The sequence below is a fragment of the Eretmochelys imbricata genome, chromosome 19 (assembly GCF_965152235.1).
Source record: "Eretmochelys imbricata isolate rEreImb1 chromosome 19, rEreImb1.hap1, whole genome shotgun sequence".
Lineage (NCBI taxonomy): Eukaryota > Metazoa > Chordata > Testudines > Cheloniidae > Eretmochelys > Eretmochelys imbricata.
Genome location: NC_135590.1, coordinates 12,303,042 through 12,329,966, shown reverse-complemented (window position 1 = coordinate 12,329,966; position 26,925 = coordinate 12,303,042). Strand labels below are relative to the sequence as shown.

The 26,925-nt window shown below is 49.0% G+C and overlaps 2 protein-coding genes, 1 long non-coding RNA gene and 3 other non-coding genes across 6 annotated transcripts; all 6 read left to right on the top strand.

The window, feature by feature from the left end:
* Positions 1-422: 422 nt before the first annotated feature.
* On the top strand, positions 423-5,322 carry LOC144277331 (uncharacterized). The gene is made up of 6 exons (XR_013348434.1): positions 423-474; positions 1,880-1,957; positions 2,534-2,594; positions 3,425-3,519; positions 3,977-4,112; positions 4,977-5,322. It is a non-coding gene; the product is annotated as an uncharacterized LOC144277331 (long non-coding RNA).
* Positions 2,166-2,309, top strand: LOC144277415 (small nucleolar RNA SNORA16B/SNORA16A family). The gene has a single exon (XR_013348448.1). It is a non-coding gene; the product is annotated as a small nucleolar RNA SNORA16B/SNORA16A family (small nucleolar RNA).
* On the top strand, positions 3,153-3,285 carry LOC144277416 (small nucleolar RNA SNORA44). Its single transcript, XR_013348449.1, has one exon. It is a non-coding gene; the product is annotated as a small nucleolar RNA SNORA44 (small nucleolar RNA).
* On the top strand, positions 4,784-4,855 carry LOC144277423 (small nucleolar RNA SNORD99). Its single transcript, XR_013348455.1, has one exon. It is a non-coding gene; the product is annotated as a small nucleolar RNA SNORD99 (small nucleolar RNA).
* An 8,709-nt stretch (positions 5,323-14,031) lies between the features above and the next one.
* Positions 14,032-17,198, top strand: RAB42 (RAB42, member RAS oncogene family). Its single transcript, XM_077838164.1, has 2 exons — positions 14,032-14,279; positions 16,775-17,198. The coding sequence occupies exons 1-2, from the start codon at positions 14,032-14,034 to the stop codon at positions 17,196-17,198; spliced, it is 672 nt and encodes a 223-aa protein (XP_077694290.1).
* A 5,136-nt stretch (positions 17,199-22,334) lies between these two features.
* Positions 22,335-25,978, top strand: LOC144277288 (ras-related protein Rab-39B-like). The gene is made up of 2 exons (XM_077837999.1): positions 22,335-22,549; positions 25,546-25,978. Exons 1-2 carry the CDS (start codon positions 22,335-22,337, stop codon positions 25,976-25,978), a joined length of 648 nt encoding a protein of 215 aa, XP_077694125.1.
* The last annotated feature ends 947 nt before the right edge of the window (positions 25,979-26,925 follow it).

Genomic DNA, 26,925 nt, shown 5'->3' with positions numbered 1-26,925 from the left:
CGGCCCCATGGACTTGTGCACGTCCAGCTTTTCTAAATAGACCTGAACCACTTCTTTCTCCACAGAGGGCTGGTCACCTCCTCCCCATGCTGTGCTGCCCAGTGCAGCAGTCTGGGAGCTGACCTCGTTCGTGAAGACAGAGGCAAGGAAAGCATTGAGTACATTCGCTTTCAGATGGCACAGACAAGACAGCCTCAACTCCGGAGCTTCCTAACTTTTCAGCCCCTGGCTTTGCAACCTCAGTGTGCCTATGCTAGTTACAGGCTGAAGGCAGGTCGCCAGCAGGCTGCCTGGATACAGGGGGCAAGCGAGTTGAACTACAGCTCCCAGAAGGCTTTGCAGGACGGCCTCGCGGAGGAGCCAATCAGAGCATCGCCGCTGGCAGGGCTGACTCTTAAAAGCCACGTCCCGGAGGCGCTTCCCTCTTTTCCTGTGCGGGCCGCGGCTGGGTGCGCGTGGGAGACGATCGCTCGGGTAGGGCCCGGGGGCGTTTGCAATCCGCCGCCATCCTCTCTTCCCCGGGGGCGTCTGGGTGCTCTGCCCCCTGCAAGCTGAGCTGGGGCTGCTCAAGTTTCTGGGGGGCGGGTTGGGCTGTAATATTTTGTAGGTGTTGGAAATACAAAGGGTCCCTCCCTGGGCCTCCCCACGGAATGGGGCTCTGCAGGTCCGGGGTGGACTCCCAGCTGGCTGGGGCGGGCAAGCGCTGATCATAGCAGGGGCAGCTGGGGAGAGCCCTGCTGGGTACAAAAAAGTATCCGCATCCGAGCTGCAGAAATGGCCTGTGGATTCGCAGGGCTCTGCTTACTCTGGCCGCGCTGCGCCTCCAAGTCCCCTGGCCTGGGCAGGGACTCGGACAGGGGGCTGCTCGGACCCCCTGCCCAGGGCAGGTGGAGGGTCTGCACCGCAAGTTCCTCAACCTGCCCACCCGGCTCTTGTTGTCAGAGCCCTGCGCGGATACCCCGGGATATAAAGCCGTTCCCCCGGGGGTTTGCAGGGCTCTACAGCTGGGAAGACTTAAAGGGCTGTTTAGCTGTAAATCCAGGGAGGCTCTGTTGTGGGTCTGGGGGGAGAGGGTCATCTGGGTTTGCACCTCACTATGTGCCTGAAAGGGTCTCCTGTGTTTGTTGCTTAATTTGTAATTAAAGAGGTGCTGGGGTTCAGGCAGTATTTTTTTTAAACTTGTGAGACTGACTTGGGAGGTGCTGGAGCAGGAAGTGAGCATGGCCCTGGGGTCTATCCCACGAGCCTGCGAAGAGGCAGCTAAGCACCCTGTGTGCAAAGGCTGATGCCTAGTAGTAGGGATGGGTGGTTGGTTTTGCACACAGGAACAAAACACTGCAGGAAGCTGTGTGCCTGCAAATTGGCAGAGGCCTGTGTTTGGTGGTGTTAGAAAGGGGGTGGTCCTGAATAAGGTGTTTCACTAGGTGGGTGAATTTTGTGTATGGCAATAATATGAGGCCCGAAAGCTGTCTTAGGAGGTGGAAGAGAGATTCCCCTCACCCCCATTGAAGCACCATCTCCACTATTTCACATGTAGCGAGGTCGTGAAGCCTTCAACAGCATCTGCTCCCCAGACTCGTGTAGATCCTGCCCAGAGTGGGGTGACTTAAATAACTGATTTTTAATAATTTTTCTATTTGCGCTTCAGTTAAATTGATATAACCATTAAAACAAGTTGGTCTAAAACTAAATAGAGCCTTTACACTAGATTTGGTACATCTTTTTGCTACCTAGGTGGGTGTACTATATTTAAGCAATTATATAGCTTAATATTCTTAAATTATCATTAATTTACATTTTTAGTATGTCATAAAATGGTGAATGATATATTGCTTATTTACTAGAGATCAATTTTTATCCTGCCATTCCTCTCTTCCAGATGCTGGGACGGAGCCTTGAGATGCTGGAACCACTCAGGCATGAGCCTGGTATTGCTTTCACTTGCTTTCCCAGCAGGGTAAGTGGTTTGCTCTAAACTCGTGTTCAGTTGGGTTTTTAAAAAGCTGCCCGCTGAAGCGGGGCCGGAGGGGGGAGGGTGTGGTGGGGTGGAAGAGCGTGGCTTCTGTTGGTCAGCAGGTAAGCTGAGCAGCATGGTTAAGGAAGCCAACAATAATTGGGCATGCTTTGTTTGCCTTTTCCTCCCCCAGAAGTGCCCTCCAACATTCCCACGGCCCTATCGAAGCTGCGTCTGTCTCTCTTGTGTAGCTGACGTGGTCAAAAAGGAGCCAAAAGTGACCTGTTTTCCTTGACGGTCGCTGTTCAGTTTGTTCCATTGTAACTGTCCAGCAACATTTCAGGAAAATACATGTGCTAGGAGTGTCTATGCACAGGCTTTGCCTGGCCCAGAGGTGTCTAGGGATGGGAGAGGGGCCTGTATCTAGATACAGACTTGTAGAGCTATCTCAAGGACTGTTCATTTTCAGGCTTTGTCATTTGGAAGGGCTGTTTCCTGTTCCAGTAGCACTTCGTGTCCATAAGCCTGAGATTGTGGTGGGCTAATGGGCTGTTTGGTTTTTTCCCCCCTCTCTTTAAGTGAGGAGCTGGTGCCCCTGTCCTGGAGACTACCTGCTTTCACCTGCTGCCAAATCCAGCAGGTGAGTGCGAGATGTTGCTCAGCTTTTGGTGCTGGTTATTGGCTGAGTAGGAGTGACAATTGGTTGCAGAGCAGCCAGGTCTGTGGGGGCTTGAAGGCAAAATACTAAATGGGATGGAAACCACTTGCTGTGGTTTGCAATTAGCTCATGTTCTGGTGATCATTTCTGTCTCTCACCTTCAGGTTCAGAGTCCCTGGGGTAACCCCTCTGCTGTCTCTGTGCAGGCACAGAGTGGGCCCTAAAGATTTACACCAGCCTTAGTGCCAGATGCTATTTCAGTCCCTCTCCCTGCAGCCTGGATTGCCTAGCACCCAGCAGCTGTACAGAGCTTTTCATCTGTTGATCGCAACACCTTTTATAAAGGTTGGTGGTGGTATCCCCATTTTACAGATATGGAAACAGGCACAAATAGTGGAAGGAACTTGGCCAGCGGCAGAGGTTGGAATAAAACCCAGCTCTCCTGAGTCTCTGTCCAGTGCTTTGTCCACTAGGCCACACTACCGATCCTTTAATCTCCCCATCCCCCCAGCCTCACTGAATGAGTACTGAGCATTTGGAGTGCATGTAAAACCAAGAGCTGTGGCTCAGTGAAATAGCCACAGGATCTCCAGCTACATGCAAGAACAAGGAGGAGAGACTTTGGCAGCTAAGCCCTGTGTGCCGATGGCTGTCACTCACCTCTCCTATAAGCTTTCACTTGCAGGGCATTGGCTTCTTTGATGTGGTGCTCTTCTTGTTTAGAGGCCCTTAATTGAATGAGTTCCTACTTCTGTGGCATCTGCAGCCCTGTTCTTAACTGACTGTCAAGATGGTGCAAATCTGTTTCCTAGGGCCATCTGGAGGCGCCCTTCTGAACCCTGAGCAGTTCTGAGATCTCTTGCCTGCTGGATGGCATGAAGTGGGCACACAGCAGCTATCATGCAAGGTGAGATTGACAACTCTCTTCAGCGCAGAAGTGGGGCTTCCTTCACCTCCAGATCCCTTTCCCATCAGATCTGAACACCGATCTCATGGTCAAAAAAGGAGGGAAAGTGAAATGCAAGTTGGTCCCATTCTCTCTGCTAGAACAGTCCTGCACTGAGAGGGGGCTGGCTTGGAACACCGCAATTTATCTACAAAGCCCTGGGTGAAATGTAACTCTATATAGTTTGGGGGGGGGGGGGTCTAGGTAAATATCTTAAACTGCTCAATGCAACTTTCTTTTGGAATGTGTTAATAAATTAGGGCCAGAAGGGATCATTAGATAATGCTTCTCCTCCCCTCTTTGAATTTCAGAGGGGCTGGTGTTTTGGGCTGTATTCCTGCTGATTTGGTGCATTCTTCTGTACATAAAGACCTGTGTACTTCAGATCTAATTCCAAATCCGTTTTTGCCTTTCACAGAGATCTCTCTCTAAATGGAAGAGGCTGATGCTGCCAAGGGGAGCTAATGGACTGGCCAGTCGGTCTTGCCACCTAGTGGAACATGATAGTGTCTCCCAAGGGGCTAGAACTCTGGAAAGACCCATGGATGGGCAAAGTAAGCTTCCAAATAACTGAGCTAAAGAGCCATTGAGCTAATAATTGTCATGTTTGACATCCCTGACCAACACTCCAGATGCAGAACAGACAGATTCCATTGAGTTAGTCACTCTGATTTGACTCTGAACTGGTATTAAAACAAGACAACCCCACCCCCATATGACATGGCAACAGCTTCAAAAACCTTGATGGCTAACTTGCCTCCTGGGGCGCATGGCATCTTAAATGGCCTTACTCTCACCATCTGAACACTACAAGGACTTCTGAAATTAACTTTATCCGTAGACTGATTTCAGGTATCAGTCTTGGGAGAAGTGGGACAGTGTAAATCAGCTTAGCACTATTGATATTCATGAAACTATGTAAGTTTCCACCAGCTGAGGATCTGGCCCCATATCTCAGGGAGTAGGACTGCTCTACTCAGAGCAGCTGGTGGCTGCTTTAGTAAAAAGGCTGTTCCAATCATTGTAGTGAAACTTAAATTGCACAGAGGTAGCTAACTGAAGTGTGATTCCTCTGACTTGTTCTGAAGGCTCTAGCACTGGGGGTTTCTCTGCAACCATATGAGCTAGAAATGTCACTCGGTGACAAGCTTGGTTTCTGCAGAAACAGTCTAATAGGAAGTGCTGGTGCAATGCACAGCCACATACAGACCTCTGCTTAACTCTGCCTGGTCAGTGATGACTCCTTTTAAATGGTGACTGTTGGATGAATCCTGCGGATATGGGGCTGAGGCCAGGCACCCATCGTTAACAGAACAGCTGGGCTGTGTTTAAAATCCCTACCTGGTGTGGTTGGGTCTAGCAGGAAGTCAGGCTGCACACTTCACTCCATAGCTACCTTTATTTTTTATTTTTTTCAGATCAGAGTGGAACATAGACTGGACTGTCTCCTCCAACTTTCAGTCCCTCTTAAAAGCCATGTTTCTGCTTCCCAAAGAGAAGATTATCCTGCATAGAAAATCCTCTTCCCTTACCTCTGTCTGCCTGTTCTTAGGCTGCAAGCTCCGCAGGGTAGGGGCCCATCCCTTCTCTTGCGTATGAAAATTACCTAGCGCTACTCACACATCCTGGGAAATTGTTTACAGGCTCAACTGCATCTGTATCAATACACAATACAAGGACTGTCCTTTCCAGAGAGCTTGTGTTCTTAGTAAAAACTCCCCTGTATAGGGAATCAGGAAATAATAAATGCAGCAGTCAAAGAAATTTTTGCCTCAGACTTTTCTGTTCAAACTTTTAGTTGGTAATTAAACTGACTGGCCTATGGTCTTGATTTCTGTTCCCAGCTCTGCTGCTGGGTGAGCTAGGCCTGTGGTTCCCAACCTTTGTGGGCTTGGGACCCATTTGTAAATGTTTGTCCTGTTGTGACTCAGTAAATAGTCTGGGGGTGGAGGCCCTGGGGTGGTTTTGGTCAGATCCTGTCCCCCAGGGGGTTGGGTCCTGCCTGGCACTCACCCCACAGTGACGGCTCCTGTGCTGTGGGACTGGCTGGGTTTGGACCTGCTGCCCTGACTGGACCAAGTTTGAGTGTGGAGTTGTGAGCTGGCTCTGGGGATTGCAGCGCCACTGACTCAAACTTGGCGTACCTGGATTCCTGTTGTGGTGATGTCTGGGCCAAACTTGAGCCGCCCTGCGTCCCCAGAGGTGGCAATGCGTGGAGCACAGAAGTGATCCCAGCCAGCCCTGTGGGACACCAGCTGCCACACAACCCTTTATTTTGGGTGCCAACCCATGGCTTGAGAAACCATGAGCTAGGGAAAGTCACTTTGCTTCTGTGCCTCAGATTCCCAAGCTAAAATGTGCCTTTTTTGTAAAGCACACTGAGATCTAATGATGAAAAGATCTATTTAAGCTAGGCGTTGTGTAAGAGCTAGGTGTTCCCAGATTAACAAGGGTACTCTGAACTGTAGACAGACAAAAGATAACTGTTAAGGTTTTTCTGACCTTGTAGGTGGCCATGGTGGTGAGGTGGGTTTCTGTCCAAACATTACTGGAGAGACTAGAGAAAGTGAGTCGAAAATCCCTGTCTTACAGGGATTTTCGACTCAGAGCAATGACGGAACTAAAAGCAAATCAACGGGCTGGTTAATAAAGTCAGACTCCAGAAAGGGGTATGGTTACTGTAGCAGCTGCAATATAGACAAGGCCTAAGTGATAATTTGTCACTGCATTCGAGTGACCCTTACTTTAGTTGCAGGTATGTTAAAATGAGAATGTGGGGAAGAAGGCAAACACCAATTGTCACATGGTGCTGCAGGCTAGTAGGGACTTTACTGTTTTCCTATTGATTTTACATGCTCAGATACCATGGTGATGGGCAGCAGAATAATACCCTAGGATAAGATAGTGAGATGGGAAATTTTGTCCATTACCAGGTAACACCCCCTACTAATCTTCATCCACGTTACAAACCCACCACAGTTATGTATTCTGTTTGTAAAAGCCAAATGCAGGGGTGGGGGCCACTTACCACCTTTCCCAAGTCTGTGGGTGTGGGCTGCGTTTTCCCCTCCACGCTTAAACCAGGGATGGGAAGGATTTCACATGCTCTCCAAAGCCCATGAGGAGACACACATCCCTTCCCTTCCCTTCCCTCCTCTCCCCTTGTTACAATCCTGGACATAAGGCCACACACCCCTTGCGGGAAGCCTGGGGCTGAGGTTTTCTTCCCTGAAAATATTGCTGAGGCAGTTTCCACTGTGAAAGAGTGGGTGGAATCAGCATTCTCTAACTAAGGAAGTCAGGGGAGGGCTGCGTTCCCTCTGCCCCATAAGCATGGGTGCAGGAATTGCCATTCTCCCTCCCCTGAAAGCAGTGGGGAGACTGTGTTGGATCATATTAAAGAAGTTCTGTATTAAAATCACAAATGAGTTTGATTCCCCATAGTTTAAATTCCAGGGTATTACTAATTAAGAGGTCTCTTGGTTTTTGGTACTGTTTCTCTCCCTCTGTGTGAAACTTGCAAGCTGCTAATTGTCTTAGAATGTACTAACACAATCTGTTCTCAAAGCAATTCTTTGTAACAACTACTCACAGAGAGACTCAAAGCAATACTCTGTAACAACAGAAACAGCACCCAGAGACTCCCCGCCCTTTTGTTGTATTCATCTTGCTTTGTTAACAATTGTGATTAAAATAGAGATAGAGGATGTATGTGGATGGATGCTTGGTGTGGATAATAACTGAATGATCAGGGAGGTGCCAGCCTAAGAATCCAGTGTCCATCGGCTGAAGAAGGCGTCAAGTGGAAATAACCAGAGGACCCCTGGAGGGCAGACTGGAATCCACCCAACAGCCTCAAGAATGGGAGAACCAAAGAAGATAACATCTGGCAGCACAGAGCTGTCAGGAATGTGCCATCTGCTGAGTGATTCAGCAACAGCATGATGAAGCAATTCCCACAGACTGGCATAAGAAGAAATTCCTATAAAAATGGACTCTAGAAAGTGAGAACTTTGGGGTCTGATTCTGCAAACCAACTTCCACGAGCATCAGATGTGCATCTGACGAGGCCCTGCTCCTTCCTCGTGTCCAGTCCACCTGACCAGTGGCTTGGCATGAGCAATTCCTAAGGCTGGTAACTATGATAACAACCTTGCAGAACCTGTGTGTGTGTGTTTGTATGAATGAATGTGTGAATAAATGAGATTGAATGGAATGTTATAGCTATAACTAACTGCTTACTATGATTCTTTCTGTATTCACAATAAATATGGTATTTTGCCTTTTCCCCTTTAAGATCCTGCTGTTTTTTATTTTATTGGTATAACAACTGACCCTGTGGTACTCAGAAAATGAAGCCATGAATTTAGATGCCTAAGCATGGATTTGGGAGCCAAGATTCAGGCACCCATTTGCTGCCCCAAAAAAATCTCAGCCTAGAAATATCAAATGGGTACAAATTGGGTTGTGGCTAAAGAAGGGGAAATAGGCTGCCAATGGGAGACTTGTGTTCACTTCCCATTTCTGCCCTGTCTCATTGGGTGGCTCCTGCTACTGTCCCTACAAAACAGATAAAGAATGAACATTATTTCCTAGGCAAAGGCGTTAATTTATTGATGTCTGCAAAGTGCTTTGAGAGCCTCGACTGGAGTGTGAGGAAAGGAAAGGTCAATATGTTGCATGAGAACTGCTGCCCCACGGAACTTCCCACCCCGTGGTGTGCTTGAAGGATCTGCCTGTGTCAAGCATTGTCAGCCCTTTGCTCAGCCTTCTGTAGTTGCAAAGACCCTTGTAATAAAAGAACTGCTCCTGATGCTATTGGGTGATGGGAAGCAGGTGTAGAGACAGAACAGTATCTATTACAGATGCTCCATGAGGTGCCCTGCCCTAGCTCCATCCTTCCCGCTCCCAAGGTGCAGAAAGGGGAGAGCTGCAAACCGACATACAGGAAAGTAACCCTGTCCATTCCCCTCCTTTGTACCCTGTCCCTTTCCACAGTTAAACCTGGGTGCTGAGAGCATTTAACATGGATGCCTTACTGCCCATGCTGGGGCCAGCCGGCTCGGTGGGTGGTGGCAACAGAAGAGCCCGGAATTAAACTGATTATGAACAATAGGGATGGGGGTGCAGGTCATAGGGTCAAATCAAGGATCCAGAGGGTGTCACTGAGCAAAGAACCTCAGACAGTGCCCAGTGATCTGAGTAGGAGCCTAGAGTCAGTGGCTGCTGCCAAGAGGATGGGTACATGAACAGACAAGGGACTAGAAAAAAAAGCCCCACAGTGAGAGGGGAGCCCCCTGCATCCAACTTGCTGGACTGATGGAGGGGTGATTTGGCCAGTACCAGGAGGAGGGGGTGCCAGCCTGTAAACTGAAATCCCTTATCCACAAATAAGCTACATCACCAGCAGTAGCAGGGCAGATTTCCCCCACCCCCACCAAAGTGTTCCCACCTTGAGAGGGGGAGCATCTCCATGGCTCACTTTGTACATAGCTGCCTCTCCATTGCAAGGGCAGCTGATTAGCAGCATCTGAGATGTTTGTGAGCCTGGAACACTTGTTCAGGAGGAACATGCTGGAGAGCCCACAGCTCATATCAGATGGAAGCAACTTCTAGCACCCAGGACAGCCCTGGAGTAAGTTGGGTGCCACTCCTACAAACTTCAGTGGCGAATGCATCCGCTTCAGCCTTAGGCCTGGTCTGCACTAAAAATGGTTTGCCACAGAGGGAAGATGCAGCATATATCACAAAGCAGTGCTTTTGCCAGCATAGCTTAGACCCGTTCCCTGAACAAAATAAGTATACCAGGAAAAGTGCCATTTTGTCAGTATAACTGTGTCTATGCTGGGGCTTTTACTGGTATAAAAATGTAATTAAAAAAAAAATCACACCCCAGCCCACATTGCTACAGTGGCAACAATTCTAATTGCAGACGTGGCCTTACTCGCTATGGGTCTGAGCTGAATTTGAAGCAATGACTCTTCCAGCGCCTTAGGCATTCACTAAATTTGTTTGGTCACCTTGGGGTTTAGCGGTAGCCATAAAGCAGTGTGTGTGGATCCCCTCTGAGCTCAAAGTCAAAGCTGCCCTGAGCCAATGGCTCATCGGGCTGGCAGTTAAGGCACGTCAGTTTCATAGCCAACAACATACAAGAGAGCAACGTGACCGGTATCAGGTTGGACTGCTTTGGATTGCCCTAATTTCTGCAGCTGGGTGAAATATCTCCTCTCCTCATCTTCCCGTCAAATGAAACAAAGGTGATGATGAAGCACGTGAGAGATGGGGACAAGGCATTCTCAGGTGAGCGGCTCCGGCTATGGAACGAACTTCCAGAAGGGACCCGGTGCCCCCAGCTTCTGACCATTTGTAGGACCTGCTGCAAAACTTTCCTCTTTGAAAGTCTTTCCACCAAAAGGGACACTCACAACATGAACACCCCCTTCTATTCCCAGCCCCTTGCCATCCCCCATCACCTTCTGCCAGCCCCCCTGAGCTTGGCTGTAGACAATGGATCGTGTGGTGTGGTCTGGATGGAAGCTGGAGGCATGTAGGTAAGCATAGCGGTCAGTAGGTTTCCGGTATAGGGTGGTGTTTATGTGACCATCGCTTATGAGCACTGTAGTACACAATCCATTGTCTACAGCCAAGCTCTAGATTAAGATACAACCACATTTGCTCCAACCCCTCAGACAGAGGCAAACACCTACAAGATCTCTATCAAGCGTTCTTACAACTACAGTATCCACCTGCTGAAGTGAAGAAACAGATTGACAGAGCCAGAAGAATACCCAGAAGTCACCTACTACAGGACAGGCCCAACAAAGAAAATAACAGAACGCCACTAGCCATCACCTTCAGCCCCCAACTAAAACCTCTCCAACGCATCATCAAGGATCTACAACCTATCCTGAAGGACGATCCCTCATTCTCACAGGTCTTGGGAGACAGGCCAGTCCTCGCTTACAGACAGCCCCCCCAACCTGAAGCAAATACTCACCAGCAACCACACAACAAAAACACTAACCCAGGAACCTATCCTTGCAACAAAGCCCATTGGCAACTACGTCCACATATCTATTCAGGGGACACCATCATAGGGCCTAATCACATCAGCCACACCATCAGAGGCTCGTTCACCTGCAGATCTACCAATGTGATATATGCCATCATGTGCCAGCAATGCCCCTCTGCCATGTACATTGGCCAAACCAGACAATCTCTACACAAAAGAATAAATGAACACAAATCAGACGTCAAGAATTATAACATTCAAAAACCAGTCGGAGAACACTTCAACCTCCCTGGTCACTCAATTTCAGACCTAAGAGTCGCAATTCTCCAACAAAAAAACTTCAAAAACAGACTCCAACGAGAAACTGCAGAATTGGAATTAATTTGCTAACTGGACACTATTAAATTAGGCTTGAATAGAGACTGGGAGCAGATGGGTCATTACACAAAGTAAAAACTATTTCCCCATGCTAATTTTCCCCTACTGTTACTCACACCTTCTTGTCAACTGTTTGAGAGGGGCCATCCTGATTATCACTACAAAAGTTTTTTCCCCCTCCTGCTGATAATAGCCCACCTTCATTGATTAATCCCGTTACAGTTGGTATGGCAACACCTATTTTTACATGTTCTCTGTGTATATCGATCTTCCTACTGTACTTTTCACTGCATACATCTGATGAAGTGGGTTTTAGCCCATGAAAGCTTCTGCCCAAATACATTTGTTAGTCTCTAAGGTGCCACAAGTCCTCCTCGGTTTTTTTGCTGATACAGACTAACACAGCTACCACTCTGAAACCTGGGGCTAGATAGATAGATAGATTAGAGAGATAGATGATGGGTGTATAGGGATAGATAGATTAGATTAGATAGATGGGTGTTGGAGATAGGTAGATAGATATTCAGAAATGCTCAGCACCCACCCACAGTCAGAGGCCAGTCTTTCAAAACATTCCAGCTCAGATCTGCAAAGTTATTTAAGCCTCGACCTCCCATTGATTTCAGTGCATTGGGTGCTCAGCACTTTTGAAAACCCAGCCATTGTGGAGAGCAGGGCCGAAGCGCGCACATTTCAGTTAGTTCACATCCTTGTTCCACTATCTCACTTTTTTCCTTTCCTGACTCTGACTCCTGTCATTTAGCCCAGGAAGATGTTTTATTACCTGGAATAAACAGACTCATCGGGTGGAGGGGACAGATTGTTTGCTGATAACAAAGGAGGCCTCCATGCCTCACTCCACAGGGAGGCAATGAACAAGCTGCTATTGTTTGCAGAGTCTTCAGGACTCCTTTATCTGGAGACAATTGAATCAGTTCATTTGATCCATTCTTTGCTTTGCTCCATGTGTTTGGATTTTCTTCACAGACAATCTCTTTCCTAATTAAGTCAAGGTCCCTGTGTGCACTAGGAAAATTCCCTCTTAATGGTTCTCTCTGTCCCTTCTGATCCCAGGGGCACAACAATGGAGCTGCTTGGATAGACAGGGCCAAACTGTCACATTAATGGAGAGAGAAAAGGAGTATTTGTGGCACCTTAGAGACTAACCAATTTATTTGAGCATAAGCTGTAGCTCACGAAAGCTTATGCTCAAATAAATTGGTTAGTCTCTAAGGTGCCACAAGTCCTCCTTTTCTTTTTGTGACTACAGACTAACACGGCTGCTACTCTGAAACCTGCCATTAATGGAGAGATCCTCCAGGGATCAAGCTTGCTTGGGTGGACTAGAGGCCAAACTGTTTTCAACCCCGGTGGAGAATGAAGCAGAGGCTGAACCTGTTGATGCCTCTAAGTCCCTTTGACTTAAACGGAGCCAGGATGTCATGTGGTGTATTGAGAACTGTGCTGAAATTACCAGCTATCACTTTAAATTCGAAGGGCCTTTCTGCTCCTGCTTGCAGGTTAGGGGCTCTGAGGGTAGCATGGGATTTGCATCAAAAGCAGTCTGGAGCAAGGTGGGGTGAGTTGTGCTTCGCTGCCTTAGGGGGCAGCCTGTGGTGTCACTCTGTATTGGGCTGCGGTGTGTGAGATTTCTGGAGGCTGTGCAATAAGTGGTGCATTGCAACCTTCCAGGAAGAGCATTTATGGTTTGAGTCTCCCAAGCTAGCGCCTAAAAATAGCAGCATGACTGCGGCAGCATAGGTGCGGCTCGAATACAGAGCCAGGTGCTCGGGTGGGATTGTGCTTGGGACGGCTGGCCTGTGTCATACACGCGGTCTCACTAGATGATTCCAATGGTCCCTTCTGGCCTTGGAATCTCGGAACCTAGGAATTTTAATCACCATCCCATGTAATGACCATCCCAGCGCACTGTCTATACTTGAGTTCCCCCCATTGCTGCTATCAATGGCGTTGCACTGGTGATAGCAACCGGGGAAAATGTTAAGGGGGCCAGGGGGAAACATAGTGAAGACACAGCCGGGAGTCAGTACAGACGGAAACAATAGAAATGAGTGATGCAAACCTCACTACCAATCCCAAAGGACCATTAACATTCCACTGCTGGTCTTCCTGCCGGATAATGATCTCTCAAACTGGGCTCCATGGGGCACTTGCTGGGGGTCTGTGGAGAGCTGGCTAGGCACATGATCGCGGTTCTTCATTACTGAATACCAGGAAACCAAGCTCTTTCCTAACATTACTTTCCCCTATAAGTAATTGCTGTAATTGCCACATGGACTGTCAGTGCTCCTGAATGGGAGTGGAGATGGTCTCTATTCAAATGCAGATCAATGAGTGTTCTTTCAGTTAACTTGGATAGTTGAGACACTGTGGAACTGACTAGCACAAGAGGTGAAGAAAGACCCTAATAAGAACACATGTCTTTCTAAAGTGTCCAAGGTGACATTAGGCTGCACAAAACATTGCAGAGGGTATATAAACCCTCATGTTTCATGGCATAAACCAACCACAGTCTGTGGTCGGGAAGAAACTTCTCCTGTGGGTATAACTGTCCACTGTGGAGTTTCCTGCACAGACCTTTGAAGCAGCAGGTGCTGGACACTGTCAGAGACAGGACACTGGGTTAGATGGACCCCAGGTCTGATCTGGTCTGGCAACTGCTACATTCCTAGAATTGCATCTCCCCCACCTCCCCTGTGATCCTGACAGTAATCTGATACAGCGGAGTTGTCTGTTTATTGGCGGGGGTGGAGGTCGGGGGGAAGCTGATAGGGCCTGAGGCTGGGAAAGGGAATGGGGGAGTGTCTCTCTCCCCATAGCAGAACTTTGCTCCCAGAGGGGACTCCACTAGGGTGGGGTGAGAGGAGGTTAATGGGATGAGGGTGGAGACCTCTGGTTAAATTCTCTCTCCTTTGTCTCTCTCTCCTGTCATTCCATGCCAGGATCTGGGTTTGTAACCTCCTCCAGGCCAATTCACCCAAGGCTTCCTCTGGGGAATCTGCATCTTAATTCAAAGGCTGCTCCAGTCCCACCAAGCCCCAGCCCTGCTGCTCCTCCTTGGAATGGAGCTGGTGCCACCCCCTCCGGTCTCTCACCTGAATGGAAACTGGCACTACCAGTTCCGGATCATCCTGCTGGGGGATTCCACCGTGGGCAAGTCCTCCCTGCTGAGGTGCTACGCTGAGGGCTCCTTCATCCCGGCTCCCTGCCCCACCGTGGGTGTGGAATTCTACAGCAAGATGATGGAGCTGCCTCCGGGCATCAAGGTGAAGCTGCAGCTTTGGGACACAGCTGGCCAGGAGAGATTCAGGTGAGGAGGGACCAGAGACCCAGATCGCCCCATTTCACGCCACGGCACCCAGCGCACTGGAGCTACCTTACCCTGCAGGCTCAGACACTCCCATCCAGAGTCACAGGCCCACCCTCCAGTCACTCACGCACACACACCCAGAGTTATAATTTTCCTGGCATTGGCACAGCCCTGAGATAAGAACCTTAGAAATCCCTGAGACGGCCCTTACCCATATCCCAAAGAGATCCAGTCTGCGGAGACCAGATCCCTTCAGAGAGAGACACACACATAGAGAACCCTCCATCTCTCCAGACACACAGCTCCCTGCCTGCCCCTCCAGACCGGACACATATACCCATAACTGGGGACCCAGCTCACCAGCTCCAGACCGGTTCCCTTCACCCCAACACACACACATCATCCCTGATCTGGTGCTTTCTCTTTCCTGCCCCAATGGCCTGAGCAAGGGTTGTTGTTTTTTAAAAAAAGGTTTTTGTTTCCAGTTTTCTTTTCTTTACAGCTTTGTCAATGTCATGCTGTAGCATGATCATGTGCATGATGAAGTCACCCAGTCACGCTTGTGTGTTTGCACTGAGGGGCCTGGGTGGGAGGGGTTGCATTGCAATAGGAGAGTGTGGGGGTTTTTGTTATAGGTAGGGTTAATTCCAACTGTTTATTTGGCTGTCAGTAACCCCCCACTCATTTTTTACTGGGACCTGCCTTTCTTATGGAGAAAGAGCAGCAGGAAAGAGCGTGGACAAAGTTTACAGCACTGGGGAATCTTGGGGTCTAGAAGGGCAGGGTTTGCTATTGTTGCAACCTGAGAGGGGGAGTGGATGGTTCTGTTCAGTGATTCCTGCAGGCTGGAGAAATAATGCCTCTGTGTGTGAAAAAGGATCCAACTAGCTGAGAGCCTTGTTTGCTGGGGGAGCTGAGGGTTTGAGATCAGAGCGGCTGGCGATGGCATAACTAGTTATGGGCCTGGTCTGGCACATCTCCGCAGGGGAACCGCTCTTACCACTGCAAACAGTCCCACTGAAATCAGCTCTCCTGTGGGGAGCTACAGCTGCAGCTTATACCAGTTACAACTACTAGGTGCTGCGGTTTCTGGTCATGGGGGGGACGTTAGCTCTAAGGAGTGAAGGGGCACCTAGCACTGAACACCAGGCACGCTCTCCCTACCTCATGGCACACACGCTATATGGAGCACACCAATGCAGCACAAAACAACTGGAGTAGGGGCCTATTTAGGTGCCTAACTCCCCTGGGCCAGAGGCCTTGAAAACCCTCACTATTCCAGCGCTCCCATAACACAGTGAGGGGTGTGGTTTTAAAATCTAGCGCATGCCTCCCTAGCCCGGTCTCTAAGGTCTACATGAGCTGTGCTTGACTTGGGTCCAACTGTGGGGCACAAAGATGGTTTTAGGCCAGCTCTGAAGCTCCCTGATCCAGGGACCAGTCAGGGGGTTATTTGGCTCTTGGCACAATTTAGAGATGTTTCAGGGCTGCTCTACATTACACCAGCCAGGGACCACAGGCACTGCAACTACGGCCTCCTTTTCCTGGCCATGCTGAGGACTGGGCGGGGCAGTGATATAGAGCTACTACATCAGTCTTGCATAACCCAGGGATTCCTCTTGTGCAAGGAGACTCCTCACCCACATAGCCAGTGACGCTTTGCTGGATCATAGGAGAGAAGCCAAACCATAAGGCCAGTCTTTGATGGATCTGCTCCCAGAAAAAAACCTCTTAACATAGATCCTTAAAGACTGATGACATAATGGGGATCTGCCCTTATTTGTCTTTGTATGATGTCTGAAGAAAGCCTGAAACATTTCTTTCCTGCTTGTGTTTTATATTAGAAGTGTCAGGACCCTCATGTCTTGTCTTCCCTGGTTCTGCCGAAGGGATCCTTGGAGCACCAGAAAGGTGGATTGGGTGGTTTCTCAGCCCTTACCTCAAGGGGTGAGGGCATTTAACCTTTAACAACAAATGTTTTTCTCTTCAGTGTGTGCAATGTATTTGAGTCAAATAGATATTAACAGAAAAAAAGTTTCAAGAAGTTTGACTAAAAATCACTTCCCTGATTAATTCATCAGGTTTTATTTCTTTGCCATCTCTGGGGCCCAGATCCTTAAAGGTATTTAGGTGCCTAACTCCTATTGAAATAAACGGGAATTAGGTACCCAAATACCTCCGAGATGTGGGCCTGGGGCCACAGTTTGGTCTCTAGTTATCCACAGAGTCTTCCAGAAAAATAAAAAGGAGGCAAGACCTGAATTTCTAATATAAAAGATAAACATGGGGGGACACCTCTCCCAAACCTAATGTTTATGTCATCAAGTAGCAAACAAGGGCAGGGCCCCAGCTGAGTGTGCGGTTGAAGGTAACACATGGCCCAAAGTGAGTAAAAGCCAGTAGGGGCTTGGAAGACCAGCCCTAGTCCCTGGATGGCATTTGCAGGTGAGAAGCAAAGTTAAGGGCTCACTGAGTTGTTACGTTTGTGTTCCCAGATGCATCACCAGGTCTTTCTATCGGAATGCTGTGGGTGTGCTCCTTGTGTTTGACATGACCAACCGTAAGTCCTTCGAGCACATCATTGAGTGGTACCATGAAGTGGCCAGCATCCAAATTATGGAGAAGGTCATCTTCCTTCTGATTGGCCACAAAAGTGACTTGAAGTCAGACTGCAAAGTCTCCACTGAGGAGGCAGAGGGGCTGGCAGCCTCCCTGGGCATAGGCTTCATTGAAACATCTGCCAAAAGCAACACCAATGTGGACTTGGCCTTTGAGACCTTGACCAACACCATCTATGAGGCTCTGAAGAACAAGGAGATCGATCTGCAGGAAGGCTGGGATGGGGTGAAGGTGATTCACAAGAGAACCTGCAATCCCCAGAAGAAGAGGCGAAAACCACAAGAAAAATGCCACTGTTAACCCAGAAGTTAGGGACTAGGACCTGAAGTAGGGATGGAATTGGTGGAGGAGAGACTGGATGAGCCGATTCAGAAATAAATTAGGGATGGGCCTGAGATGCAAAGTTGGAGGATCAGGGGGATGGGAGTTCTGTTTGTCTCTAGGGAAAATAAAAACCTCCAGGACTTGCTTTCACCCATTGTAGTAGGTGACTTCCATCAGAATAGTAAAAAGTGCACTACTGCCCCCTTTAGGTGGAGAACAGGGAATCCAGGACCAGTGACCCACCACTGACTAGCTGCTAGAGGCTTTCCCTTGGTTCTTAGCAGGGGAAATCCCTTTTAATACACTGCAGGACTGGCTCTAAAGCTTTTTAATTACTTATTTTTAACTGAATTTTAGGACTAAGAAAATCTTTAGGAATCTAGGAGTGCAGCTCTTACGGCATTACAAGGGATTAAATCCCCAAATCCCTGCTTTATTGAAACATGCCAGAGACTTTAGCTTTACAAAGAAACCGGCATGGCCTGATTTTGGGTGCCTAAGGAATGTGGTGAGTGAAAGAATTCTCAGGACATGAGGAAGCCAATTAGATGTTTCCAGAGGGTAGAATTCAGTTGCAGTGCTCAGTGCAGAGGGGTGAGATTCACCCCTTTGCAAAGGGCCAGTATCATGCTTAGGCACCCTTTTAATTAATTTGTTAATTGTAGAACAAATTGCTCATTTTCTAGCGTAACCCTATACTATTTGGTCTAGACTGAGGAGACCTTAAAAGTACATTATTAGTATTCCATCAAGATCGGGACCCCATTGTACTACGTGCTATACCAACATATAGTAAGAGACAGTCCCTGCCCAAAGGGGCTTGCAATTTAAACAGATAAAGGGGTCAGAGGGGAAACTGAGGCACAGAGCAGGAAAGTGACTGGCCCAAGCTCATAGGCAGAGCTGGAAATAGAAACTATGTCTCCTGACTGTCCCACAAGTGTCCTGTCCAGTCAGCCACACTCCCTCGCTGATCATGCTCCTATGCTCAGCCTTATGGCTTGATTGCATTTGAACACTTAAAAACTGCTATGGTAAACTCCCAGGGACAGATTTCCCCCTCCCGTATCCCTGTATAATGCCATAGATTTCAATGGCATAGCCTGGATCTAAACAAGAGTGACATTATGGTACCATCTTGCATCTAGTTAGAAAAATCCAAGCTCTGTTCCTCCATAGCCAGGCATACTGCATCTGTCGAAAATCAAGCGCGCATTAAATGCCCTAGGTGAAATCCTGGCCCATGGGAAAACTCCCGCTGACTATGTAGCACCAGGATTTAATCCCAGTGTATTTACAGGTGTCTGTTATTATTGTTTGTGGGTATGAAGCTGTGCTACATATGGACTAGTGCAATCCTGCTACTCACATGTTTCCAGCTTGTATGGATTCTTTATTAAAAATAAATCATTTCCTTTGTATAATTTGGTGCTTCCTTCAAGATTGGGGGTTAGGAAGGAAGAAAACTGTGCCAGATTATACAGCAAAAGGCCTTCTGCTGATGCTCTGCACTTCTGTGGCTCTATTTTATCTGAGAATCTTAAAACCATCAAAAGTTTTTAACTAATGAGGCCTCACCCGCCTCCTGTGAAGTGTGGAAATATTATGTTCATTTTATAGATGGGTAAACTGAGGCACAATAAAGTCAAGTGACTTGATCAGAAAAGTGGCAAAGCCAGGAGTCCTGATGTCTAGGACACCTTCCCTATTCACTAGGCTGCACATTCTCCCCCTTAAAATAGTTTTAAACTTTCAGTTTAAATTAATAATTCTTTCTGGGGACAAAATAATCCAGTGGCTTTCAACTTTTCTAGACTACTGTACCCCTTTCAGGAGTCTGATGTGTTTGGCTTACCCCCAAGTTTCACCTCACTTAAAAATGACTTGCTTACAAAATCAAACATAAAAATACAAAAGTGTCACAGCCCCACTAGTACTGAACAATGGCTGACTTTCTCATGTTACCATTATAATTATAAAATAAATCAACTAGAATATAAATATTGTATTTACATTGCAGTGCATAGAATATCGAGCAGTATAAACAAGTCATTGTATGAAATTTTAGTTTGTACTGACTTCGCTAGGGGTTTTTTAATGTAGCCTGTTGGAAAACTAGGCAACTATTTAGATGAGTTGATGTACCCCCTGGAAGAGCTCCGCATAGGCCCAGGGGTACACGTACCCCTGGTTGAGAACCACTGAGCTAATCTGTCAGCTCTTTTTTTCTATTGTACCTATTCTAGCTATCACATTTCTTATAAAGCCACCACTGCAGTATCTGGGCCCATTGGTGTTTCAGTTCTGCAGTAATCACATGATTTTGCCTGGTTCATGTGTCACTGGAGATAGGGAGAACAGGAGGACTTGTGGCACCTTAGAGACTAACCAATTTATTAGAGCATAAGCTTTCGTGAGTTACAGCTCACTTCATTGGATGCATAGAATGGAACTCGATAAGTTTATGGAGGAGATGGTATGATGGGATAACATGGTTTTGGTAATTAAATATTCATGGTAAATAGGCCCAATGGCCTGTGATGGGATATCAGATGGGGTGGGATCTGAGTTACCCAGGAAAGAATTTTCTGTAGTATCTGACTGGTGAATCTTGCCCATATGCTCAGGGTTTAGCCGATCGCCCTATTTGGGGTCGGAAAGGAATTTTCCTCCAGGGCAGATTGGAAGAGGCCCTGGAGGTTTTTCGCCTTCCTCTGTAGCATGGGGCACGGGTCACTTGCTGGAGGATTCTCTGCTCCTTGAAGTCTTTAAACCACGATTTGAGGACTTCAATACATAGGTGAGAGGTTTTTCGCAGGAGTGGGTGGGTGAGATTCTGTGGCCTGCATTGTGCAGGAGGTCAGACAAGATGACCATAATGGTCCCTTCTGACCTAAATATCTATGAATCTATGATATAGTTATATATATACACATACAGATAAGTTGGAAGTTACTATACAAACTGAGAGGCTAACACGGCTGCTGCTCTGAAACCTGGAGATAGGGAGGTAACTGTGTGGGGATTGTCAGATACTGTTAATTCAGAGGAGTCCTAGGGTCTGTGTTATACAGGTAATTAGACTAGATAGTCATAGTGGCCCCTGCTGGCCTTACGCTCTATGAAACTCCAGAATCAAACTGAGCAGGATCTCCCTAATCTAGTCTCTTCAAGTTCTCACGCTGCTCTCACCACTAGCCTCGGAGGGGCCCTTTCCCAACTTCCACCCCCTTGGTGTGGAGCCAGATGGGGAAAAGTGCTGAGGCTTCCTCACCCTGTCAGCTGCTGCAGCAGGACGTGGTGTAATGGGGGCGTTTAACCAACAGCCCATCTTTGATTCAGTTTGTAGAACCTCCTGCTGCTTGGTGGGCCAGCAGCAGCCGGAACTGAACCTATGAATGCTGCATCTGAACCCATGAGCTGCTACTGCCTCAGCTAAAAGGCTCACCTCTGTTAAACTTATCGGAGGGGCACCAGTGAGGCAGTAAGGAAGAGTCTGTCACTGCAGCCTGGACTGATGTTTTCAAATCGTTGGGGTGAAACCGGACTCAAATTTGAGTGAAGCTGGAGCTGATTTTATTAATTCAAATACAAGTATTCCACAGGCCCAATCAGCCATGCAGGCACCAGGCAGGTCTTGCATTAATTCATGCCCAGTTGCAATATCAATGCTTGGCCTTTGGCGGCAGAGTGCACAAGGCATGAATGAACACAAAGCAATACATGCCCTGTCTTGGCTTGTTGCTTAAACATTCTCCCAAGGGAAACCAGTGGCTCTGACAACACATCTCTGCTTACCCCAGGGGCTCAGCTCATGCCCAGGTTGGCTGCGGCTGGGCGGGGAAGGAACTGCCTTTAAAAGCCAATCCTATTAAGGGAATGTGAAAGTCTTTTAAATATTCTCTATAACAGCATACTAAGATGGAGTCCATCTCTAGGGCCTTCCAGCCAAAGAGCTCAAACCCTTTAAATTTGGACTAAGGGCTTGTCTATAATCTGGAATAAAGTAAAGTGTGGATTTAAAACAGATTAACTATTCCTGATTAATCCTGTGTGTGGTCATTCTTATTCTGGACTAAGTATGTCTACACACAAGGACGTGTAGGTTTTTGGAGGCTCAGGGCAATATCTGACATGGAGGTCCCCCACCCTTCCCCAGAGGGCTGGGGTGGTGGTGATTAGCCGGCGAATCCGCCCTGCACTCACCCTACAGAGGCAGCGCCTGTCCCATGGGGCCAGGCCCAGCTCCCCGTTCTGGGTGTTGTGACCTGACACACAGGACCACAGCACTGCCCAGATTTGGCCCAGCCACCACTCCATCATGAAGAGGGTGGGTGGCGTGCCCGGGTGTAGGACCTGGGGCACAGGGTCACAGCCTGAGTAGTGCTGACACCCCATTGCACCAGGTCACAATGCTGCCCATTCATGCTCCATGGGTTTGGAGGCGCTTTCAGTTGGAAGATCTGGGACACACTGCGCCTTTTGCACCCCTCTCTGGGCAGCTGTGTCCACACATAGCGTTAATCAGGAACAGATATTCTGGAAGAGCTCCCCAGGATGGTAGACAAGCTCTGAGTCTCCCACTGCCCCAGTGTGGTCAGTACTATCACCTGTATTTCACAGGAGGGAAAACCAAGGTGCAGTGACTTGCCCAGAGACAGACAGTGGCAGGGCTTGGGTGGAACCCAAAGTCACCTGACGCCCAGGCCTCACTAGTTACAAGGCCCCTATACATAATCTAATCTTCTTAATCTAACCTAATGCCAAGGAGATGCTTCCTCATCACAGCGTTTTGCATCTGTTTTGCTCGCTCCTTTCCTCTGACACACAGGGCCCAGTGTTACTGAGCGGAGACAGTCCTGACAGCCAAACGTAGGAGTAATACGTTCTCTCTGCCTTCCCCTTCTATAAACACTGCGCACTCAGCGGGAGGGGTGGCAGCTGCCTGCCTGGACATGAGCTAGAGCAGCTCTCAGCCTTCAGCGGGAACCATCTCGCTCCGCTTCCAGCAAGTCCCAACCGGCAGCGCCGTGAGAGTTCCCTCTCCAGTCCGCAGACACTCGGCTCCAGGCTCCTTGCTGCTCACAGGCTTGTCCTGCTGGGATACTCCGGATGGATTCACTCTGGCACTACCAGTTCCGCATTATCATGCTGGGGGACTCGACGGTGGGAAAGTCGTCCCTGCTGAAGTGTTACACCGAGGGCGCCTTCCTCGACTCCATCAACCAGACGGTGGGGGTGGATTTCTACGTCCAGTTTGTGGAGCTGGAGCCCGGGCTCCGGATCAAGCTGCAGTTCTGGGACACGGCCGGGCAGGAGCGATTCAGGTGGGTTTGCCAGGGAGGGTTAGACGTACGTGTAAGCGTGTAGACTGGACGGAGCCGGAGCCGGAGCCAACGAAGGGAGCTTGAAAGCTGCAATGGGGATTAATACAGGTGCAGGAAGCTCCAGGCTCGAGCGCAGGCTGCAGTTTTCTTGCATGAACAATGCTGAGGAAAGGGGCTTGGTTCACAGGCCGGACACCAAAGGCCTTGGAGTAGGAAAAGCCTGGGCCATGGCTCGGTTAACTTCTCCCAGGCTGCCCCTTGCTGTTGCGTCTGAGCCCCGTGGTCCCCAAATTGAGGGGTGCAGAAGAACATTCGGGGGGAGCAGCAGGGTCCGGGCCAGCCCCCCAATGCGGGCAGGGAGGGAGTACCACCCAGCCCACACTCTGCTCCCAGCTCTGCTCCGGCCCTGCCCCCAGCCTCGACCCCTGACCGCAACTCCATTCCTGGCCCCAGGCCCAGATATGCTCCTAGTTGCTGCCCCAGCCTCAGCCTCCCTATCCCTGTCTGTGTCCCATCCCCCACCTCTCCTGGGGAACCGTGGCCCCGTTCCCAGCCCCAGATCCTGGGGGAGGAGGGGTGCACTGACAGGGGTAAGAGGGGGCACAACCCTGAAAAGTTTGGGGATCACTGCTCTAGCACAGCTTGGAGGGACCCTAGGTAGTCTCTCAGACTCTCCTTGGCCTCTCTGCTGAGACAGGCAGCAAAGGGGGCAGCTGGTGCCGTGCAGGAGAGCGGTTTAGCCTATGGGGCATCCTAACCCCTGGGAACCGGACAGAAAGCTCCACCCCCACGCTCATTTTCCCTGGGCTGGGTCCAACTATGTGTGTAAAGCACCTGCAGCCGTGCTCAGGTGCTGCTGCGTGGGCCTCTCTAGAGCACGTTGGGGGAGTTTAAAGCCCTCACTTTAGGGACTCCCCTCCTCCCAAATTCTCGGTGCATGTGTCATCGCCCTGCTAGGGTATGGCAGGGGAGACTTGTAGGGTTTCCCACCAAACACTGGCCCCAGTGCCTAGAATAGAGGTGCAGAGTGGGAGGGAGCAGGGACCCAGCCCTTAATTCCGATCAGAGGAATAGTACTGAGAACCACTGATACACAATGGGGCTTGACGGCCAGGCTGGGGCGCTGTCAGGGGGAGTCACACACTGGGTGCAAAGAACTTTCCAGCTAACAACACTGTGGGCACCTACTCAGCCCCCCATAGCCAAGGGCAGGACCTGTGGGTTCCATGCTGGGGCAGGGTTATCAAAGCTGTTTGGCTCAGCTCGGCTTTTCCCCTGTTGAATGTTACTATTTGAGCCCTTACCTTCCCCCCTTCCATTGGCTTCAATGAGAGCAGGCTTCACCCCAGGTCCGGAGGAAGGAAGGCGAGGGGTTAGCAACCACCCCCCGGGTGAGGGGAGGTCCCGCTCTGTGGCTGAGTCTGCCAGGCCAAGTGGGGTGCAGGCACCAAGGCCTGATTCTCCTTGCTCTTACCCTGGTGTCAGGTCTGAGCAACTCCACTGATCGGTCTGATTTACACCAGCGTAAGTGAAAGGAGACCCACATCCCTAGGGACTGGACGGAGGCCAGCTAGCCCGTCCAGACCCAAGGCCCTTTAGTTCAGCACCTCAGGGTATTAGGTACAGAGTTTTCTGCTTCCTAAGCTAAGGGGCTAATTATTAACCAGACACATGCCCCATTGAAAGGAACTGGCTGGGCACACCTGAAGCACCAGGGCCAGCCCCAAGACGTGGAAGAAAAGGGGCTTCTGAAATCTCCTTTACACTGGAGGTTTGGCCAGTGTGTAGCCAGTTAGTGACAAGGGCAGCAGGTTTCCAGGAATTCCCCAGGGGTGGGAGCATTAGCACAGATAGGGCTCAGCTGTTTAATACCTCTGTGTTCGGAGCAGGCAGACATAACACAAGGGTAAAAATACCGGCACTGTTGCCACTGCAGGTGGGGACACACAGGTGGCTGGAAAACAGGAGGAGAGTTTCCAAAAACCTGTTCTGGGCAGAACCCAAACTGGCTGTAAACATGCTTTGTTCACACCCCACATGGTTAATTCTCTGCCACCAGCAGCGTAAGCTAGCCCAGTGAGTGTAGGAGACTGGCTTGGAGTAACCAGTTCAGCCAGCTCTCGGGCTGCCAGGGCATCCCAACATCTATTGCTCTACCTGCTACTGGGCAGGGGGTCCTCAGGGTACTCTACCCTCTGCCAAAGTCCGATGGGATAGCTGCCTTGATTTTCCTAACATGTACTGATATGGGAGCCTAAATTGATAGGAACATAAACCAAGCTAAACTGGGGGAAAGAAAAGATGCATTGTGGACACAAGTCAAGCAACTGGCTCAGATAAGAGTCACCCCTGTGACACGAATCTGGTTGAACATGTACCATAGACAGATGTTATATCTAGGCATTAGGACTAGTTAAAAAAATTCCATCAAAACCATTTTGACAAAAAAAAGTTTTCCATGGAATGCAGGGTTTTGTTTTGTGGGTTTTTTGTTTGTTTGTTTTGACACGAGAAGTAGCTGCTTTCCTCAGAACATTTAGTCAAAAAAAATGATTGCCCCAAACCTAAAGTATTTGCATTCAAAATGGCACCCAGCCATCTCACAGGACTTGTAGATCGGGGGCTTTATGCTTCCATTCCCCTCTCTGGGTGGGCTCTCTACACAGACTACCTCTCCCATGATGCACCATGACCAGGGACTCCGATGGGACGCATCACTTCTCGTCACTGCTGCGGGGGAAAGTGGTGCATCATGGAAGATGTAGTCTAACCAGAATAAGGCACCTGAACTTTAACTCCCATGAGGCAGTACAGTGCCATTCTGAATTGAAGTTTTGGTTTTCTATATTCCACCAAAAAGTTGAAATTTTCTGCAGGAAAACATTTTCCAAGCAGTTTCACAAGGCAGCCTTTGCTGCCTCTGTGCCATAAAGATCTTAGGAAAGTAAAGCAATAAGAAAATGCAGAGTCTCACGCTGTCCCTTCTTGTGTCCTAGGTCAGTGACTCGCTCGTACTACCGCAACTCCGCTGGGGCAGTGCTGATGTTTGACCTGACCAACCGAGCATCCTTTGAGAGTATCAAGGAGTGGCATCAGGAGGTGACAGACACGGTGAAACCTTTTCACGTGGTCTTTGTGCTGGTTGGGCACAAGAGTGACCTGGTGCCGCAGCGCCAGGTTGAGCGAAAGGAGGCCGAGAAGCTGGCTTCATCACTGGGGGCAAAGTATATAGAGACATCCGCTAAAAGCAACAGCAACGTGGATGATGCCTTCCAGCTGCTGACCTTGGAGATCTATGAAGCTGTGAAGGCAGGGGTGCTGAGCCCAAACAAGGATTGGGATGGGGTGAAAAGCAGACTGCCACCCACAGAGGAGCCCAAAGTACAGAACCTGGGAAAACAAGAGAAGCAGAAGAAGTGCTCATGCTAGCCAGACATTGTAGACTGAGAAGCCAGAGTGAGCTACCATCACTCACCCTCCCTTATGAGACTTGGCTGCCAGGCAGGACTATATGCAAGGACAGTCACAATAGCCTCTTCTAACAGGCTAGTAGTTCCCGCTAACCTCTCCCAGCAAAGGCAACAAACAGAACTGGAACGGGTAATGTTTCCATCCACTCATGTTCAAAGGCTGCAGGGTTACACAGCACCCTTTGTGCTTGGAGGAAATTCCAAATAGGAATCCAATGGTCTAAGCACTGGAAAAGTCTGGAATTTACACTTGGATACAAAGTTAAATACATTTTATTCATATTTCTGGTTGCCTTTAGCATTAAAGTTAGAACAATAAACATGCCAATGAAAATGGCAAGTGTCCCCCAAGTGGTATAAACAGTGACACTAGACCCAGGAGGTGCCTGCAGATTCGGAGGATTTAGAATCTCCATGGATGCTGCATTTTCTACAGACTAAACATTCTTCCAGCTGTCCTGGTTGTGAAGCACTTCCCAGCATTGGTGTTCAGCTTGGAGTCTTCAGAGTCACCCAGCAACAGCATCTAAAGCACCCCCAGCTTCTCCCATTCTCATCAATGCGGCTCCTCGTTTTAAAACCCTCAAGTTATCATTAAGCGGTGTTTTGCTGCAGGTTGTCCTGCCCGAAACATCCAGCCACCACGTCCCTCTCAGGTCACTGGACTTCCCCTTCGCTTGAAAGGGCATGGCCTAGGAACAAGGCTGTAAGTTTCGAATATGAAAACAGTCACTCTATTCGGGAAAAGCAGCTTCCCTCTCAGGCCTTAGATTTAGCAATCTGGTTCTAGGGCAACAGGACTGGCTATTCCCGCAGGCTGTGTTCTTGTGACTACGCAGGATACTGAAATGCCTTCAAGACAGAACAGGGTAGCTTTCACCTCCAGGTTACTGGTTAGAATCCAGA

Coding starts and splice junctions, on each gene's coding strand:
- RAB42 (XM_077838164.1), top strand. CDS start 14,032: ATGGAGCTGGTGCCACCCCCTCCGGTCTCTCACCTGAATGGAAACTGG. Junction 14,280..16,774: donor GCTGGCCAGGAGAGATTCAG/GTGAGGAGGGAC, acceptor TTGTGTTCCCAG/ATGCATCACCAGGTCTTTCT.
- LOC144277288 (XM_077837999.1), top strand. CDS start 22,335: ATGGATTCACTCTGGCACTACCAGTTCCGCATTATCATGCTGGGGGAC. Junction 22,550..25,545: donor GCCGGGCAGGAGCGATTCAG/GTGGGTTTGCCA, acceptor CTTGTGTCCTAG/GTCAGTGACTCGCTCGTACT.